This window comes from Dermacentor albipictus, chromosome 5 (genome assembly GCF_038994185.2).
Source record: "Dermacentor albipictus isolate Rhodes 1998 colony chromosome 5, USDA_Dalb.pri_finalv2, whole genome shotgun sequence".
Classification (NCBI taxonomy): Eukaryota; Metazoa; Arthropoda; class Arachnida; order Ixodida; family Ixodidae; genus Dermacentor; species Dermacentor albipictus.
In genome coordinates this window covers 102,554,261-102,574,221 of record NC_091825.1, presented here as the reverse complement: position 1 = coordinate 102,574,221, position 19,961 = coordinate 102,554,261, and the positions used below count along the sequence as shown (strand labels likewise).

Genomic DNA, 19,961 nt, shown 5'->3' with positions numbered 1-19,961 from the left:
GTCCAGTTGCCCCATCAAGTTCACTCTTGCTATCAAATTCCAACCATTTGTATTGTAATAAATAAATAAAAAACTATCTTCATGTGTTGGTACGTAGTTCAAATTATCAATAGTGTCTAAGTGTAAAAACGTCGCTCGTGGCCGCCACAACCCCTGCATGAGCTACCCACATCTGTAAAAGGCGCGGAGCAGAAGCGGCCCTGTTTCTAGGCGATGCTGGCCCCAGACAGTTGTAATCTCTCCCGCGCCGGCCGAACAAAAGTATCCTGCAGGTACGTAAATGAAACTACGAAACCACGAACACATACTTTCACGCAGTCAGTACCTCAAACTGAGATAATTACGCGCGTGTTTGAGCACACCGTGTGCATGCGTCGTGTTTCAGCAACACGAACTGTCAACCTAAAGGGCGCTTTACGCCTTAAATAATGGTCCTTTTCTCTGTTTCTTGCGCAATAACAACACGACATTATTAAGGCCAGTTACCGACTGACGAAGCAAAATCTCGCCTCAGAGACTGCTCCACAGGGCTTGAACGAACTTTTTTGCGGTTTTCCTCTGGTAGGGCATTAGCCATCATCTGCTACGGCAGGGACGACATAGGCGGCGCCACTGTCGAGGCCGCGCCGAGTGGGGCAGTGGAGCGGGAGAGAAGGGAAGCGGTTGGCGTAAAACCCCTTAAACTTCGTAAAGTACTGCCATGCTTTGAAGAATGCCGCCTCCTCCTCGCGTGCTCAGGCCGAGGACGCCGCCGCGTCGCTATTGGCCTAATAGCATCACGTGGGCCTTCACGCCTTGCTTGAGCGCCATTTTTGCTCGAGAAGCTTCTACGGAGTGGCGAGGAGCGTATGTTAACGCCCTTTGCTTCGCTCGAGCAGTGTAGGTGGCGCCACGGTCGAGGAGGGAGCGTGAAAGAGAGCAGAAAGAGAGTAGGAGTGAAGGCGGAGAGTGTCGCTACTTTACGAAGTTTAAAGGGTTTCAGGTTGACGCTAAAACCCCTTAAACTTTGTAAAGTAGTGACACCCTCCTCCTCCGCCTTCACTCCTCCTCTTTTCTCCTCTCTTTGACGCTCCCTCCTCGACCGTGGCGCCGCCTACACTGCCAACACAGTTCTCTAGAGGGTGCTGACCACGGAGGAAGGAAACTAAGGAGAGGCCCTGACGTCACTCTTTGTGAAGCAAAAGTGAAGCCGGAAGTTGGCGTTGCTCATGGCGATGCTCCGCCTTTTGTGCCACCCTCCTCTCTTGTTTACATCTTTCGCGAAACCACGCCGCGCTGCGCGTGGTTTCGCGCGCGGAGCGCTCGCGCTCGCGCAACATCCGGCAGAGCACGGTGCAGGTAACACAGCGCAACGAGACACGGTGACTAACGTAAACCCGCCCACACAGCGCCTTTGCCACGGCACGAAACCTACCAGAGCAGCACGTGTGAGCGCTCAAACAACGCCGCCATTGTGGCCCAAAAGGCGTGGCCATACAGCAAAAAAAAATAAAAAAGCAGCAAAAAAATGAGAACCTACCACGTCATTTCCGCCACATTTTTCTCCTAGCGCACGGAGGGGGTAGGGCCTCTCCTTAGTTTCCTTCCTCCGTGGTGCTGACACTGCTCGAGCGTAGCAACGGCGCCAACATGTGCTCCTCGCCACTCCGTAGACGCTTCTCGAGCAAAAATGGCGCTGATGCACGGCGCGAGGGCCCACGTGATGTTATTAGGCCAATAGCGACGCGGCGGCGGCCTCGGCCAGAGCGCGCGAGGAGGCGGCATTCTTCAAACCGTGGCAGTACTTTATGAAGTTTAAGGGGCTTTAGTTGATGCTACTTTTGGAGATTGAGGGGTTTTAATTACCCCGCTCTCAGAGCGCCCCAAGAGATTCACGCAAACGCGTTTCCGGACAGTAATAATGCTTTCGGTTTCGGTTTCAGGGTCCTTTATTCTCATACTACAAGCTAATGATGTTTAAAATAATGCTTGCATGTGGAGTGAGTACGTCACCACAAAGATTTGCATCTTTTATCTCAGTAAGTCGAACAAAATATTCAACTGTTGACAGGTGGCCGACAATATCCTGGTGCAGAGAAGGCTTTTAAAAGCAGCTGCCTCGACCAGATAATAAAACACAATGGTCCCACTAGGTTGAAAGAGATATTATTTTTGTAATATATTTTTATTTTAAAATTGTTTTCTGTATGTGACGGTAGGGTACAAAGAACAGTGACGGATATGACGCCACCGGAAAAGCAACGTTGTGGAAGACAACATGGCGACGCAATGAGCGAAAGTTGCGAGAAACATTATTGTAGAGATGCTAGTTGTACCCGGTTTTATTACTTAAATCATGGAGATCCTTGACTTTTTTTTGAAATCATGATGCAAGGGTTCACGGAGAAGAATGCCAACGACAGGGCCGCATTTTGGAGAAAGAATGTGCGATCCGTTCCGGGAAGGTAAAACATATTCCAGTTTTTTTGCCTTTGATTCCTTGCGATATATATGTAATTTGTATGTTTAGACTGTCGTAAGCCCTGTAGACCACACTCAGCGACAGCTCCCATCCGCGAAAAAAATGCTTGCAGCGGGCGCAGGCTAAGTAATTGCGACATGCCGGCGAGCCTCTTGGCAGTCATCGCCGTGACCTCGCCTACATGTTTACGATCTGGGAAAGTTTCCGTAAACATACCTAACAGCGGAATTGTCCAAGATATTGTTGCGCCCCCGAAAGTGTTATGCAGAACGTAGCATGCGTCACCACGTGTGTTGATTCATCGTGTCTACGCATCCGTGCATCGGTTGGAAACGCGTCGTTATCGTCGTTTTTGGTCATGGTCGTTGCTACGGTGCTTTGCCGAGAGAACGCGTTTGCTGCGCGAAACGATATTGTATGCGCTATTCTCGTCAGCTCTCGCTTCACCCCTTGTGAAAGTCTGGATTTCCGACGGATCGCTTCACTCCACTGCCTTCGCATCACACGTTTCCGTGTTACCGGTGGAAAACAAATAAAATGAATAAAAGAACCACGCTACACATTCCCTGCCTGCAAGTGCATGTGGCAGACCTTCTCGCTTTGTATGTGTAGTTTCTGAGTGTCATCCGCAGGCCTATTGTCGATTGGTTTTAGTAATCGCCCTACGCGCGGTGGGGTATCTCAGCAGCTGTTCGCGTTGTTTTGTGCATACGAAAGAGCTACGTAGGCGCGAAGCTGTGGTCGGAGCCGTTGCCCCTACATTCGTTCAGAGGACGTTTGTTTCGTCTGGCATTGTCCACTGTTTAGCCCTCTGAAATATACTTCCGTGCCTCGCCTAACCTGGGGCCTCCTCAACGAGTTCGTACGTACACTACTACTGGTCATTCTTTTTGTTCCATCTGACACGACGCATCTGGCGCGTGACATTCACCGCTACTCTGGGGCCCTCCGATGTAGGTTGTCGTGTAGAAGTGCGATGTTGCAGTCGTGCTACTTTGTCTTACATCGTTGCTGATTGGTAGGGAATTGACAGGTCTGGCGATATGTACTTCAGTGCTACGATTTTTTTTTTTCCAAAGCAGCATGCTTTATATATCCTGGTATAGTGGCTTTCATCAAGACTCTGCTCTCTTTACTGTTCATTTATTTCCTTACTGCATGCATGCAAGTGGCTGGTTCACGAAACATATTGTATTGAAAATTGATCTTAACGGTATCTTGAAAGTGCATAATACAGGATATAAATATATATTGATCAAAACATATTGCCATACTAGTTGGTTTGTTATAGGGGCAAGTAGCGCCAAAGAACCTGACGGATAAGAAAAGTAGGCAGGAAAGATCACACAAGGCGCCTTGTGATCGTACCCGTCTCCTTTCCTTGTCCATCGTGTTCTCTGGCATTTGCCACTATATAAATATACATGTATGAACACAAGTGCATGTAAATAACTATTATAAACTTACCTTCGAGCAATGTTGCTGGTTGAAAGCAGCCCAAAGCTTTGTTGATTCCATTGTTTGAGAATTGCTAACTTCTGCTAAATCGCATAGTATAAAATGCTAGTGGCATCAGTATAAGCACGTAAAACCTCACTGTGAGAAAGAATACTTAAATGTGAAAGAAAAAAAAAAAAACACTCGAACAATGTGACATTCACAGTTGTAGGTTTCTTTTCCTTTTTTGCGTGTCGATGCAATACTTTCCCTGCAGCTGTCCACATAAATGGAAACATTGTCTTGGCAGCGCAATGCGCAGTAGCGAAAGGCTTCTTTTTGAAAGCACGTTGAAAGTCCAGGCAGGTCTAATAGCCCTAATACGTTGCAATTTTCCAGCATCAAGCCTGTTTATGGAGCGTCCCATCCACCAAAAAAAGATAGCATGTGAGTACACAGTACTTACTTTTTTTGCTCCTGTATAAGGTATTATTAAAACTTGTGCTTTATGCGTTGTATTTCTACTGTCCGGTCAGAGTGAAATCTGGTGAAAAAATTAAAAAAAAAAGGTTGGCAAATGTTAAGCATAACATTTGAAAAGTGTGACTTCGTTTCCTTACATGCCCTGTTGTTAAGTATGAGTACAGGACAGGGGTAATTGAAGGTCGCAGGGAGAGGCCTTTGTCCTGCAGTGGACATACAATAGGCTGATGGTGATGATGATTACTTGTTGAATGTACTGCGTACCATCACAATATTTTAGAGCCCCTAAGCTGAAAGTCTGTGAAGAATTTGTGCCACTGCCTCACATATTGGCAAGTGTGCAAATGAGGATATGTGCTCCAGTGCTTTTTCCAACTCTGTTTTAGTTCCTGTCTCTTAAAACCTTGTGGCACACGATAAGGTCAATTGATAACTCTCTTCAAACATTAACACATTTTTGCCGAACTTCTTGCTCATGCATAGCCACATGTACAAAACAGAAAAAAGCAACCTTCTAATTAGGAAAGGCAGACTGTAGCAAGATGCAGTAGTCACATAAGTGCGGATAACATGCAATTTCTAAATAATAAAGAACATCTTCTAAAAAAGTGGTTACATCTCTAACCAGTGTTTCAGTTGGATTTCATCAGTGCCGCCTCTTGGTGACAAATGTAACTATACTCTGTTTCATACGTCATGTGTGATGCTGTGGAAGCTATGCAAGAAATATACAATAACCAAAATTTATCCATCCGTGCGTTCCATCTGTGCCTTGTTGCGCCCCAGGAGCTGTTTGCTCATGCTAGCATGCACGTGAGTGGCTGCCGTGACGAGCTGCGAATAAAAAAAAACAAGGCAAATTGACCTAAAACAACGCATTAGCAGTCATCTGAGTACGTAGCCTGTTTGTTTCTAAGGGAAAATTCTTTTTTTCATTCAGCAGTAAGGTTATGTAAAGAACATTTTCACAAATATAGCTCAAGAAACACCGAACTATTTCCAAGTGTGAACGCAGCCGCTGCAAAAAAGTATCTCTACCTTCCACGGCGCTGCACCTAATGTATGAAACGGAGCATACTTTAGCCGTAGGATATTTCTTATTTGTGAAAAAAATATGTATATATGTTTTCTAGTTAATTTTTTTGAAAACTGCATCTTACCATTTTTACTTCTTTTTAACTTTGGATTGCGCAATGTAGTGTGAGCATGTGTTTGTTGTTATGACTATAGCCGCGTTTACATGAATTCGACAATGTCGCATCGCATCGCATTTATAGCGCATAACATTCATGTAAACAGCAGTAATGCGCTAGGAAGGCGCATCGCATTAGTGCGCCAGGCGAGGGTAGATTTACGGGCGCGAGTCGACTCTCACGGAGCATGTAAACGCAGGATCGTCGCATTAGGAATGATGGGAAGGAATTGGCCACCAACATGGCGGCGGTCCCGGCTGCCCGCTTCGAATTGAATTTGGCGTTGCTTTTGTAAAATGCACTTCGTTCGCAGCAAATGATTGTCTAAACGGCTTTCACTTAGTCTCAGGCCGCTTCGACGACAGAGTATTATGGCTAACCTTGTAGTGTTTTCGAGATCGCTGCTCGTTTCGAGCGGGTCGAAGCCTAACGAAAGAAACATTTGAGATGTCAGCGCTACCTATCTCTAGAGTTGGGAAATAGCTACAACGACGGCATATGGCCTCTGAGATCCGAAGATCTCGCTGGTCAACTAAAACTGTAAAAAACGTGCGCTGCTTAGCGTACGCTACACTATAGCGTATAGTGTACACTATAGCGTATAGCGTACGCTATAGGTTGCGTACGCTTAACTAAAACTGTCTATTTCTCGGCACTCAACCACCAACGTGCACTCGGCCTACTACCGAAAACCAGTTAACCGGAAGTCGGTTGCACTTCCCTTCTACGACACCATGTGGCGCTACGTTCTCGCGCGAGTTAAGGCGCTACATGTAAACGGCGTCGCATCGCCTTTCCCAAATGCGCTTGGAAATGCGATGCGCCACTGTCGTATTCATGTAAACGGGGCCTATATGAAGCCAATATACAACTTACTATTGGTTTAAGTGGCACATCCGACTTTGGTTCCTCATATTACTCTTGTTTATTATATATAGCTGTGGTGTTGGGCTGCTGAGCACAAGGTCGCGGGATCGAATCTCAGCCACAGCAACCGCATTTCAATGGCGAAATGCAAAAACACCTGTGGTACTTAGATTTAGGTGCACGTTAAAGAACCCCAGGTGGTCGAGATCTCCAGAGTCCTTTGCTACAGCGTGCCTCATGATCAGAAAATGGTTTTGGCACGTAAAACCCCATAATTTTTTTACTATGTATATATATGTGAACGAGAAGGAAAGGAACCGAGGACAACATAGGGGAAATTACTTGTACATACTAATTGAAAAAAACAAATGATATGGGAAATGAAAGTGGGTGAGAAAAGAACTGGCCTCAAATGGCATACAAACCCACATGTTCGCATTACATGTGCGATGCTCTTACCAACTGAGCTAGGGCGGTGCCGCAGATTCAGGATCCTCATAATGTAATGAACGAGAAGAAGGGCAACTGAGGGGCCCGATATTTATTATTCATAGCAGAAGAAGCCAACAAAGACACCGAGGACAACATAGGGGAAATTAGTTGGACTCTCTAATTGAATTAAACAAATGATAAGCAATGGAAATGAAAGCGGGGGAAAAAACAACTGGCCGCAGGTGGGTTTCGAACCCAAGTCTTCACATTACGTGTGCAACATTCTTTTCCCATGCACTTTCTGGGGTATTTATGTTTTTAATATTAGAACTAACCCTGGAAGAGTGTGTGTGTGTGTGTGCGCGTGCGTGCATGCGTGCGCATGTGTGTGTGTGTGTGTGTGTGTGTGTGTGTGTGTGTGTGTGATTAAGATTATTGGGACAGCTGTAGATTTTGCAGTGGGCCAACTTTTGTGTTTGGGCTGCTCTTCCCGTTCACAGGCCATCCACCCCAAAGAAAGACGGTCACAGCAGTCGGCATCGACGAAACACATCATCTAGCTCATTCAAAGACTTCCAGGAGAGTACTGACGACGCCTGGGACATCGGCGATGACGAGTTTTGTGTTGTGTCAGGTGAGAATTCGCTTCGTTGTGGCTTTATTTTTAAATGCGTAAGCATTTCTATGCCTACCCAACTATGAAACCTCTCCGTCCTTCCTTCTCTCCATCCGACACATAAGACGATCGCTTTCACTATGGGGCCTGCAGCAGCGAGCGAATTGACCTTTGTGCTGCCTCACTTCAATGTGATCTAAGTGGCGAGAACACAGCGCACACGAAGCTATCAGCACTCTGCGCCATCGCAGATCGCTTTCAAGATGGGGCCCGCGTGGCCGCGCCGTACACAGCCGCCGCCCGAGTGCGGTTGATCACAGCTCATAATGGTTCGACGCTCATGGGTAAGGCGCTAAACAGCGATAATGGCTTATAACGATCGGAATGTCATCAGCGCATCTGGCGCTGCCACGTGCAGCAGCATGCGCTTCCGTCATCATTTCACCTTCTGCCGCCATCCACAGCAGTTTGTGTCGCCACAACGCTGTCGTTTATACTGGTCGTACCAAGTTTCATAACATTTATAATGACACCAGGCTGTGTGGAGATGAGCTAGTTGCACAATGCTTACGCATACTTAGACAATTCCCAGAGGAGTTTCTGAGATTTTTCTTTTTAAGAAGACACTAAGGAGAACTGGTATTATAACCTTGACTTATAAATTAAACTTCTTACTTTGCTAGCAGGCTGTTCTTGTCTGGGAGGGAGGCTCTGTTTTGCAGGATAGAAAGTAAAGCAAGAATGAATAAAACAAAAGGGGCGAGCTGTGCAAAGCGAATCTTGAAACTTGTGCACAAGTTCCCCATGACATTGCAGATTTTCTCATCTTCTGCCTGATGCTAGCATCAAATTTAAGAGAAAAAAAATGAAATAGATGGATTTGAAGTCATGAAAGTTTTCTGTGTAATGAATACTGGCATCTAATGGACAGTGCAAGAACCTTTGATTGTAGGTGAAGGATTGGAACTAATGCTGTCATTACAGTACTATGTGTGTTTTTTGAAACTCTTATGGCACTGCATTAATTGCCATTACATTAGTTGCCAGTTGTAAATTCTTAGTTCAAGCATTAGAGGCTTGTTGAACAAAAATAAATGAAAGGCAACCCCTGTGGTGCTCTGATAAAGTACTTATTATTATTATTATTATTATTTAAAATGTCCTTACAGGCCTCATTTGAGGCATTGGGTAAGAGGGGCATTACAGAACGATTAAAAGAGTATGTAGTGCATATAACAAAACATAATAGGCATACATTGTTTATAGACAGCGGAAAAATGTATAGCCATCTTATACAAGCATTAAAGCATTGTACAAAAATAACAGGGTCGGTAATGTACATATTAGAAAAAAAGGCAAACGATACAGTTCTTTCAGTAAACAATGTAAAAATAAAATGTAGCCACTCCAGTACAAATACTAAACAATACTAAAAAAATACAAGGAATTAGAAAAATACCATAGAATTAGAATACTTCTATGGTATGACTCCTTAGCAGGTACAACAGCAAGCTGTTATATATGTTCAGACGTGTACACAGCACAGAAAAATAGTAACTGATTACAATTACAATTTGTCCATTCAAAAATGTAATTGACTACAATAACCTGTTACTGTGCCATGAAAGTGAATTAGTGTATAAACTTTATTACGGAGACCAAGCTGTTAATGCCCGAAATTGGGCGGCTACCCTATTCCACGTAGCCATGACCCTGTGTTCATTGATCGGAAGTGAAGGTGCTAAAACAACGGTGGACGAAGAAAGAACACACATACACAGGGCACCACTTCCAACAATGTTTAATCAGAAAAAAACGCCACTGATTTATACTAGGAGCGCAATCTTCAGATCATGCTTAACCAACACACCCAACTATCCATCTTAATGTGCTGATAGCCTAGGCCTGTTCACCAGCCGTAGCTGGTCCTAGGATCTTGAACTTCTCGGCTTTAGAGATGCCACAACTCTGTGAGCTTGTATGTACGCATCTCTTCCTCATAACATCATCATCATCATCATTCATCAGCCCTTTTCCCCAGTGTAGAGTAGCAGGCTAGAGCAAGTTATTGCTCAGGATGACCTCTCCGCCTTTCTGTAAATAAGTCTCTCTCTCTTGTCAGCCTCCCACTGATCTTCTGTTTGTGCTTGGATGGGGATTGTCAGAGGGTTCCTTTTGCATTCCAAGACTATGTAGCAAAGGGTGCTCGGCAGAGCGTGACATTGAAAAAAAAAAAGAAAGAAACCCACGAGAGTATGAGAAATTCCAATGGGCTTCTGATACAGCCTGGTAGAAAGGCCAAAAGCACACAGGACGTCCTGATACAGCCAATAGCAACGCTCTGTTTTATCACCCATTCCGAGGACTGTACAACGGCATTGTGTAGAACTGCACAATAACTACAGGGCGTCAGTCAACGAGTTACCCTGCAGAAAAGCCATTTGTGTGCATTTTGCAGATGTGAAGATAGTGTCCAAGGTGGTGCAGTCAACAGCAGAGTCGGTCATCACGAACCACAGCAGAGCCCGGAACTCTGTGGAGCTCGTAGACGAGCCACTAAGTTACGAAGTCTCCGACGGATGCTCCGCGGAAGCACGAGCAGCTGCTCTGCAGCGACTGGCAATACAGAAAGGTGAGCCGCTGTTCTCTTATTTTGCTGCAGTGGCTGTTGGCTCAGAATGATGGGCAGCGCTGAAATTAACCAGTATCGGCTTCAGAGAGAAAAAACAAAAACAAATTTTGATTGCTTTAGCATTCGATTGCAGATCTAGCTGCATGCCAGCTAAGCAGGCTACTCCCAATCTACACTAGCTGCTTCAAGCACACTGCATAAGAAGGCTTAGCCCAGTAACGTCTACGAGTCTTCTGCCCCCTGAGAAAAGGAGAGCGAACTTGATCGATTGACAGAAGAGGAGAGCCTCCTGATTGCATTGTAACTGTCTATCACGTGGCTAACGCCTGAAAATAGGCCAGCAGTGATGGAGAAGGCAGAACATTGCCAGTACGTATTGAGCAAGCTCCCACATTGTGAACTGGGAAAATCAAGGTGTACATGCATGTCTCTTGCTTTTGTACAGATTACACAATAATGAACGAGGGTTGAATGAGCTGCCATAGCTATTTCTGTGACTGTAGTGTGAATTCATGTCGTATATTGTTAAAGGCTTTCATTAAGAGTAACATTGAAGGACTTTCAATTCCACTAGATTTCTTTTATCGATAATTTATTCTAGCACAGGTGGCCCGAATACGTGCAGAATGAAGTAAAAGGCTCCCAACTGTGCTGCTTATACAAAACCTTGGTAAAAAAAAAAATGCATTTCTCTACGGGGCCTGCTGATAATGACAAGATTTGTTTGTGTGCTGCAGCATGTGCAGGCTCGCCCCTGGAGCCCTGCGTGGTGCCACCGTCACGAACAGGCTTTGGGCCGGGCATGGCGGTGCGGCACCTTTGTGGCGGAGCGGGGGCAAACGCATCACCTCACCACTCGGCCTCACAGAATGCCCTCAACTCGCAAGCGACTCTGGAGAAGTTCCAGAGCGTGCTGCAGTGCCCCAAGACCGACCTCGGTGAGTGGGCAACCACATCTCGCACTGCGAAGGGTGTAGCAGGTATGCCTTGCTGCTTTTGCCCCATTGTTTAGTGGCACGGGGGCCAGGGTGTTCTAAAAAATTAATAGGTTTAATCTGGCTCGATTGCTGTTGGGTCGATGAATACTGAGGAATCACCCGATTCAGACGCAATGGGCTAGCTTTACCGTAGAAGATAGCGGGTTAATGTGCAGCTGTATGCAGCGGCACAATAAATTGAAGGCTGTGTCTCATATTCTCATTTAATTTCATCTACACATTTGCCCTAAGGACTCAGAATCTCTGCGTTTCAAACAAAAGGGCGGGGCAATGGGAGAAAAACTTCTGGGTGTCGTAACATAGCTAGTATCAACATAAAGCATGGCGGGCATGATTAAAAGCACAGAATATGGAACTTAAGGAATGCAATGAAGCATTTAGGAGAACAGGAGCGGCAATGCAAAGTAATGATAATACAGATACTATTAGTACAATAATGCAAGGTAATAATACTGTAAAGATTCTGTAATTTAGTAACACCTTGTTAATTCAACCCTCATTATTCAGAAACTCAGATAATTTGAACTCACCCTCTGGTCTCGGCAAGCATATGGATTATTTAATGGCATCAAGCACTGGTTAATTGAGATATGTTTGGCAACATACAGGTTAATTCAGACAACTCTAGGAACATGGTGAGCACCGAAAATATGTGACAAAATAGAGCAAAAGTGGCACTGACGCCCAAGAATAACTAAGCGGCATTGTCTGCGACGCCATCATCATCAACGGGAACCATACAGGAAGCCAGAACAACAGGAACATGGTGGAAAATATGAGGTGTATTAACTGCATGGGCCACCTTAGAGAGACTACCGCGGCAACTGTACCACATAAAGATAATTTCCTGCTTCCTGTACCATCGAATAGAAGTGCGGCATCTCCGAGTTGGCTATAAAGAGCATACAGGCGACCGACAGTCATTGTGCGCATCGTCACCTGTGGTTCCCTATGGCAGCTCTGTGCCCAGTGGCGGTTTAGAACCCGAGATGTTGGTAAAGAACAAGGCTGCTCTGGCTTATCTGTTGGAGATTCTTCTTTTCTTTTCATGTTTACTGACATTCTTATTTCATTTCTTCCCTCATCATTGTGTGTTCATTGGATTGAATTCAGCAAAGTGAATAGCATAGCTTTCTTTCAGAACTGAAGCTTCGGGGAAAAAAAAAGAAGCTTTCTATTGGAAGTTGAAAGCTCCCTTACTTTCCTTTACCGCTTCGAGTGCCATACATACTGTGCAAAAATACACGCAGGCACGGGTTCGTTGGTGGCTACGGCAATGGCGTGCTTGTTTTTTCGCAGTTCCTCATGCAGCATCACATGCACTACAAGTCCATTTGGAAACAGCTGCTCAATCACTGCTATCAATATTCACGCAATCCGAGTGGGCATGAATGTGGCACGACATGTCGCTTCTATGCGAAAGATGCAAACAGTTGGTGGTTACCATATGCCGTTATCATGAGATCACTGTTCCTCACTGCTTCATTTACGTTGTTGCTGGTAATAGTTCGCAATGGTGTTCTACCTTTCAAGCTTTTTTTGAAGAGACTCGAGGGTAAGGTAGGAACAAATGCAGCATGAAGAGACACTGGGCTGTATGGTAACTTTGCCTCTCCTACGCCCTTATATGTGAATTGCAATCTGTGCACAAATGCACCCCTGTGTCCATTACTGCGTGGTTTTTAAATTGCCCTATAACTCATTGGTCCCAAGCGCTGACCAGACAGACACTACTAGATCAAGCTGTGGCTGTCAGCTTTGTGGAATCTTGACTCTTCCACTCCCGCTGATGTGTTGCAGACGAACTCTGTGAACGCAAAGGAAATGTGATCAGAGTGGGCACCACGGGCCTGCGAAATCATGCAGTAATGCATCTTGAACATTGCTGCTGGATGTGTATGTGTTTTCTTCTTTTCTTAAAAAGACTGCTAAAGTGTGAAGGCAGTACGTAGTGGGTTCATTAATTTCAAACAGCAATGCAAGATTACTTCAGTAGATCAGGAAATTCTGGCAATGAAAAGTGGAGAGGGATTGAGGGGGGACGAGATTTGAAGGGGTTGAATTAGTTTTGGCAGCTCACAGAACCCAAAAATGCTCCCCGAGAACCAGCTATTCGGGAACCTTCAGACTAAAACAGATAGGCTATGAATTTAAAATGGGAAAAAGAAATCTAAAAAAAAAGAAATTTAATAAGTGACTGATATAAGTCTTCACTGTATACCTCAGCTGCTCTTTAGGTAACTTTTGCATTAACCCTTTATAGGGCAATGGGACATATACATCCCACTTTTCACGCCGCCGAAAAGGGCTCTTCAAAGGCATTGGGAAGCGTGCATCCCATTTTTTACTGTGCTGCCATCTATCTGCGAATACTGTAATTACTTTTGAAAGCAGTTTTGCTGCTTTCCGACAGGTGGTACTAGGCGTCCGTTGTTTTGAAAATTGTGTCTCCGTTCGGGAAGGCGAAGGAATTTTTGTCTTGTTGTGTCTCCAAACAAGAATAATTCGAGATGTCAGGTGAGCATTTCCGTTTCTCTGCTTCAAAACAAAGCCCACTAGCTTTTATGAATCGCGTTTTTTGAGGAATACAAGCAATATTTAGCCTGAAAATCTTGTATAAATAGGACCACCCTTAGAAAACAGCATGAGTTATGCTAGGACTAACTTCCCGATTTTCGGGGACGATGTGTTGAGGAATACGTTACTCAAACTTTTATATTTTGTTTGTTCTTGAAATGCAGATAATCGATTTCTGACGGCAGCAGAAGCGCTTGAACTATATTTTAGCCTTCCGGACGACCCCACGTCGAGTGACTCAGATGGGGATACAGACGTCGACTTCGTACCAGAGCTCGCTCCGCCAGACTCTGATGAAGAAAGCGGCGACGATGGAGCAGCAGCTTCAACAAGCAGACCTAAAAAGCCCAAGGCTACTTACACGAGAAAGACAAGGAAACGACCGAAACCGCCTGCAGTTTCTGCTGAAGAAGAAGTCGAAGAGGAGCCTGGAGTCTGGGGTAGCAGCGAACCGGAGCACGCCGTCCGCGACCCGAAAATTTGGGACCCACAGTTCTCATCAAAATCACCGACGACGCCGTGTGAAGCTTTTGCTCTATATTTTGACGACAGTGTCATGCATACACTAGTAGCAGAGACAAACCGGTTTGCAAAGCAGAAAAACCGCAAGCACTGGAAAGAGCTGACAATTGATGAACTTCGCGCATATTTCGGCATACTGCTGCTGATGAGCACGAATCCAAGGCATCAAATGTATCTGTACTGGAGCAGCGACAGTTTCTTCAATTGTCCCGAAATATCAAGGGTCATGTCTTTCCGCCGTTTCCAAAACATTATGAACTGTTTACATATCAACGACCTAAGCAAAGAAAAAAGGAAAGGGGAAGACGGGTACGACAGACTGTCGAGAGTACGCCCTCTCATACAAGCGCTGAATGCCAGCTTCAAAAGGGAATACACTCCGTCAAGCCATCAATCCATTGATGAGAGCATGGTGCGCTTCAAAGGACGGTCTTCGTTGAAGCAATACCTCCCTATGAAGCCAATAAAACGCGGATATAAGGTTTGGTGCCGTGCTGACTCCCAGACAGGATACCTTATTGATTTTCAGGTTTATGAAGGGAAAGCTGCTGACCGCCCAGCCAGCATGGGTCTCGGAGAACATGTTGTGCTCTCCCTGCTTGATGGTGTGGAGCCTGGTACACAACTATATTTTGATAACTTTTTTACATCCACACGGCTAATGGAGGCCTTGAAAGAAAAGGAAATTCTGGCAGTGGGGACCGTTCGAACAAATCGCAAGAATCTCCCTGAAGAAATCAGACATGATAACAAGCTGCAGAAGGGTGACTATATATGGCGGACAAAAGGAAGCATCACGGCTTACCAGTGGAAGGATACGAAAAACGTCCACGCACTTTCCAACTTTCATCACCCGAAGGACACTGTGGACGTTGTTCGAAAGCTTTCCAATGGCTCGTCCGTGTCTGTCCAATGCCCAAAGGCCATCTCAGACTACAATACCTGGATGGGTGGAGTCGACAGGTTTGACCAGAGGAGAAATGCTTATCCGGCAGACAGAAGATCTAAAAAGTCGTGGTACCGAATTTTCTACTTTCTGCTGGATGCAGCAGTAGTGAATGCTTTCCTCCAAATGAAAGAAGACAATCAAATGAGCTACCTGTGGTTCCGGCTTGTCCTCGGTCGCCAACTGATAAACGGCCAATCCTTCAAAGGCTCTAACAATCGGCCTTATAAAGCCAACAAAAAAGGCACCAAAAATGGCCAAAAAATGGTAGGAGTTCAGGACGAAGTCCGATTTCTGGGAGATGGACACCACCCTCAGAAAGTCGCGAAAAGGAGGCGATGTCGCTGGTGCTCCAGTGCCAAGAAAGAAGCTCGCACCAATTTTTTGTGCTCTGCATGCAATGTGCCACTTTGCGCAACATGTTTTGGGCCTTTTCATGCTGGTCGAAAGTGAACTGAAAGCCCTTGAGAGGCAATGGGACAAATACGTCCCACTTTCTGAAATTTCATTGAGTGTCAGTGGGACACATCTGTCCCACTTTTTCTGAATAAACTACTTGTTCTTATGGCTTGAAATTTCGTGCAAACCATTTCTGTTGGCTTCATTTAGTCAGATAACACAACATTTTTCTTAGTTCTTGAAAAAAATATACCTTGCCTTACAAAGGGTTAAAGGGGCCCTGAACCACCCCTCGGGCTCGGTGAAATAATGTAGTCTGGGGGTAGCATTTGCTGCTGTGAACATCTCAGCCAAGTTTTTCTGTCGTACACGGTACGTGGAGCTTGCAAGTGGGTCACGAAGTCACCTTTCTCTCAAACGCTGTCTTTTCAGCAGAAGGCCCTGTCCTCACTCTCATCTAGACGCACTATTTTGTAATTCTCTTAGATGGCTGCTATTGGCCGATAGCTGACATCAAACTGCGGTCTGTTACATGGCGTAGATACTGCGGCCACTGCGAGGTGCCGCTATAAGCCCACTGGCTAAGCGCAGTGCGGCTCGCTGAGGACAACCATGTTTGGCTTATGTTTAACGCGTCCTAGGCACCAAAGGCGGAAGTCGTGGCATCTACTTTAACATCCAAAATGAAATTTGGACTGCGCCCCACGGTGACATTTAGAAGGCGGAGCATTATGGGCACGCTCCCCTGCGCCATAGCCTTCACAGTGCAAGGTATTGAAGAAGGAATGGGAGCACAAAGGAGGCCGTGTTTGATTGCCAATAACTCCGCTTCTGCTGAATGCATTGAAGTACTTTTTGCAGCAAAGTATTTCTGAAATAGCCTATTTTCACTTAAAATGCCTTTCTCCACTTTGATAAAAAGTGTTTCGTGGCCCCTTTAAGGAACTTTAATAGTAAATGCAATCAAGGGCTGGGTTTGTCAATTTCATCTTTAGTAGCATGTTCAGCAAGTACATACACATTCCTGGCCCATAAGGTGCTGTTATGCAAAACATGTCAGTTGTATTCTAGTCTGTCCATGCTCATCAACGTACTCTGTTTAGTGGCGCCTTGTTATTAGTGCTTGTTGATGGATGTGTTTTGGATTTACGTGTATTGTGTTATTGCTTTCTTACTGGCTTCAGATTCGCTACGTTCTTTAAGTTGGAAGGGTATTCCTGCCGAAGTGCGCCCCATCACGTGGAGGCTTTTGGCAGTACGTATCACCACATTACTCTCTTCTTTGCTTATATTTGCCCATGGAATAGCTGATGTCCTTGTCTACTTGTGATTTGTGCAGGGCTACTTGCCGGCCAACTCAGAGAGACGGGCAGCCGTTCTTGAAAGGAAACGGGAGGAGTACTTCAACTTTGTAAAGCAGTATTACGACACACGGAACGATGACATCCACCAAGAAACATACAGACAGGTCAGTGATGTTTTTTTTCTGTAGATCATGTGATGCAGTAAATGCTCATTAGTTCGACCCTCAGTAATTATGAAAAACTCAAACCCTTTTGTCTGGTGTTGGTAGTGGTGCATGACTTTGTGCCAGCAAACACGCAATAAAGCCACACTATTTTTCTCTCTATTGGTTTGTTAGCTCAGGCATGCTTTGAAGCAGTGCAAATGGGTGGCACAAAAACAGCACTAGCATCCAATACAAAAGAAATGGCAGGGTATAGCATCACTACAGTTGTTGTTGGTCGGGAAGCGACAGACGAAACTTTTCTTTCCATGTCCCTCCTCCAATTGGACCTGCGTGTATGCGGGATTCGTGCTTGATGGCTTGTTCAGCGGTTGCAGCAAACAATTGTTTCATAATTCTATCTCCCTGCAACGCACGCACTGATGAACATTATGGAGACTTCCACTGACCCCTGCAGTTGCTTCGTGGCTGTGACATTGTGCTGATTAGATCAATGTTGTGAGTTCGATCCCGGCCACGGCGGTCGCATTTTGATGGTGGGCGAAAGCCAAGGATGCTCATGTACATAGATGCAGGCGCATGTTAAAAAACTCCAGGTGGTCGAAATGATTAGAAGTCAACCATTACGGCGTGCCTTGTTATCGGATCATAGTTTGGTGCGTAAAAGCTCAGAATTTGATCGAGACTGCCACTGATGAGCAGAAACACTTCAACTGTGACACGTAGTGCTAACTCACTAACGTTGCAGTGGATAAATATGTTGTCCACGGGCTCACCGATTCAAGTATGTGCTTAGTTATAAACTTATTCGGGTGAAGGTGAGCATGTCATGACATTTGTCGCTCTAGAGCAGTTAATATATGTTCCTATATGTCACAGCTTGCGAGTGTAGTTTGTTGTGCGAGTTTGAGGAAAATTGCAGCTTCCATGCAGATTTCATACAGAATGCTAAGAGCAATGGTTTTTTTCACTGAGAGAAATTATGCCAGTGCCATTTGTTAATTTTTTTATTATTATTTGGCAACTAGATTTCAGATAATTAGGATATGTCTTCCAGTCCCATGAAATCTAAAGTAACGAGGCCTGCCACACTATATTTAAGTTGCTCATATTCCAACATAAATTTTAATGGGAATTGTCTGCTCTATTGTGGCGACAAATGAAGTACCATCTCATTGAATAAGCCCGATTGTTTAAATTTGTATTAAAATTTAGTGACAACATAGATTTCATACATTGATGTCCATAACTGTGTACACTTGGCACCTGTGATTTAAAATCCCTTGATCTCTGTGCGATATTTCTTAAAATCTGCGAGTGCTGTTTCTTTTTACTGGTTGCATTGTGAAGGCCATGTAGTGTGAGAAATTGATCAGTGGCAGTCTCGATCAATGTGTGATCAATGTGATTGATCATGTGTGTGAAGTGATTGTTAATTTTATCGTGGTGCCAAGGATAGAAAACAGATAGGCCCAAAAAATAAAAAGCAGGGATGAAATATTAGATACAATAATTAATTAGGAAATCAAAAAGCTTGTTTTTGTGAAGGGAAAACTCTTTTCATACTACTAGAAGGCATTTTTGCACTTTTTTTTCTGGGGTCTTCCTCTTCAATTTAACATCCTGCTGTGTTTTTTCATTGAAATGAAGTAAGGGACATTAAAAAGATAGGACGTTGTAGGCTTGTTCACTGGTGAATATGATGTGCCTTTTTGAAGAACGGAGGGTACTATTTGCTGTGACATTAGACAGTTTTAGTTTAGCGTCCGCAACTATAGCGTACGCTATACGCTATAATATAGCGTACGCTAAGCAGCGCACGTTTTCTACAGTTTTAGTTGACCGGCGATATCTTCAAATCTGAGAGGCCATATGCCGTCGTTACGGCTATTTTGCGCCTTTAGCGACAGGTGGCGCTGACATCTCAAACGTTTGTTTTGTTAGGCTTCGACTCGTTCGAAACGAGAAGTGATCTCGAAAACACCACGACGTTATCCATAATACTCTGTCGTCGAAGCGGCCTGAGACTAAGCGAAAGCCGTTTACACAGTCATTTGCTACGAACGAAGTGCATTTTACAAAAGCAACGCCAAATTCAATTCGAAGTGGGCAGCCGGGACCGCCGCCATGTTTCCCGCAAGCTCCGCAAACCCCGCAAAAACGCTAACGCTAACTCGTTTGCGTTGCGTACGCCCGCTATACCTGCTATTTCGTTTAGCGTTTTACGCATGCGCAGTGACGACCCGCTATTTTTTAGCGTCCGCAATGGAATAGCGTACGCTATACTAAAACTGTCTATTGTTATTAGCGCAAACAAAACTAAAGGAAGAAAGGTGAGATAAGACAGAGCGCTCTGTCCTGTCCCACCTTCTTTTCTGTTAGTCTTGTTTGCACTAGCAACTATGTCACAGCAAATGTATCAACATCAGCTAGCCCAACTTTCTGTGTTAATTACTCTGCGAGGTTAGTAAATTTAACGAAAAAAATTTTTAATGGGCAATTTTTATAGGCACTCCTGCACTGAGAACTTGCCCGAGGCAGGAGCGCATACTGAACTCCTTGACTGAACCCTTTTGCCCCACTCTTTCAGATACACATAGACATCCCTCGCATGAGTCCTCTGGTGCCATTATTTCAACAAGAGTCAGTTCAACAGGTGGGTCTTTTATAATTTGTATGCTGAAGTACCATTACAATGTAATCGACTTTGATTGATTCGACATCAGTTATTTTGCCGCCGAATTTGTTTAATAAACTGTGATCAAAAGTCTCCAACTGGTGTCTGCGTACAGTTACAGACAGATCTCGATATAATAAGTTATGCGGGGCTGCCGAAAATTGTTTGTTATTCAGAAAGATCATTATACCAAAGGTCTTAAAATGAACCATTCCGCTTATCAACCCATCAGTCCATAAGTTGTCATCGTTTG

The 19,961-nt window shown here is 44.8% G+C and overlaps 2 protein-coding genes across 3 annotated transcripts in view; both read left to right on the top strand.

Moving 5' to 3' along the window:
* Nucleotides 1–19,961, top strand: part of LOC135905946 (TBC1 domain family member 22B-like) — a 122,285-nt gene that overhangs the window by 85,065 nt on the left and 17,259 nt on the right. The window contains exons 1-8 of one of the 2 annotated variants that reach the window (XM_065437089.1): nucleotides 2,231–2,444; nucleotides 4,298–4,345; nucleotides 7,374–7,507; nucleotides 9,948–10,121; nucleotides 10,859–11,059; nucleotides 16,748–16,818; nucleotides 16,903–17,031; nucleotides 19,622–19,687. In XM_065437089.1, coding sequence (XP_065293161.1) covers nucleotides 2,365–2,444; nucleotides 4,298–4,345; nucleotides 7,374–7,507; nucleotides 9,948–10,121; nucleotides 10,859–11,059; nucleotides 16,748–16,818; nucleotides 16,903–17,031; nucleotides 19,622–19,687 — 903 coding nt within the window. In that variant the 5' untranslated portion in view covers nucleotides 2,231–2,364. Of the gene's footprint in view, nucleotides 1–2,230; nucleotides 2,445–4,297; nucleotides 4,346–7,373; nucleotides 7,508–9,947; nucleotides 10,122–10,858; nucleotides 11,060–16,747; nucleotides 16,819–16,902; nucleotides 17,032–19,621; nucleotides 19,688–19,961 lie in introns of those variants that run through there. The other variant, XM_065437090.2, reaches the window with a different exon arrangement.
* LOC135905945 (piggyBac transposable element-derived protein 4-like) lies at nucleotides 13,432–15,731 on the top strand. Its single transcript, XM_065437088.2, has 2 exons — nucleotides 13,432–13,636; nucleotides 13,861–15,731. The coding sequence occupies exons 1-2, from the start codon at nucleotides 13,630–13,632 to the stop codon at nucleotides 15,615–15,617; spliced, it is 1,764 nt and encodes a 587-aa protein (XP_065293160.1). The 5' UTR covers nucleotides 13,432–13,629; the 3' UTR covers nucleotides 15,618–15,731.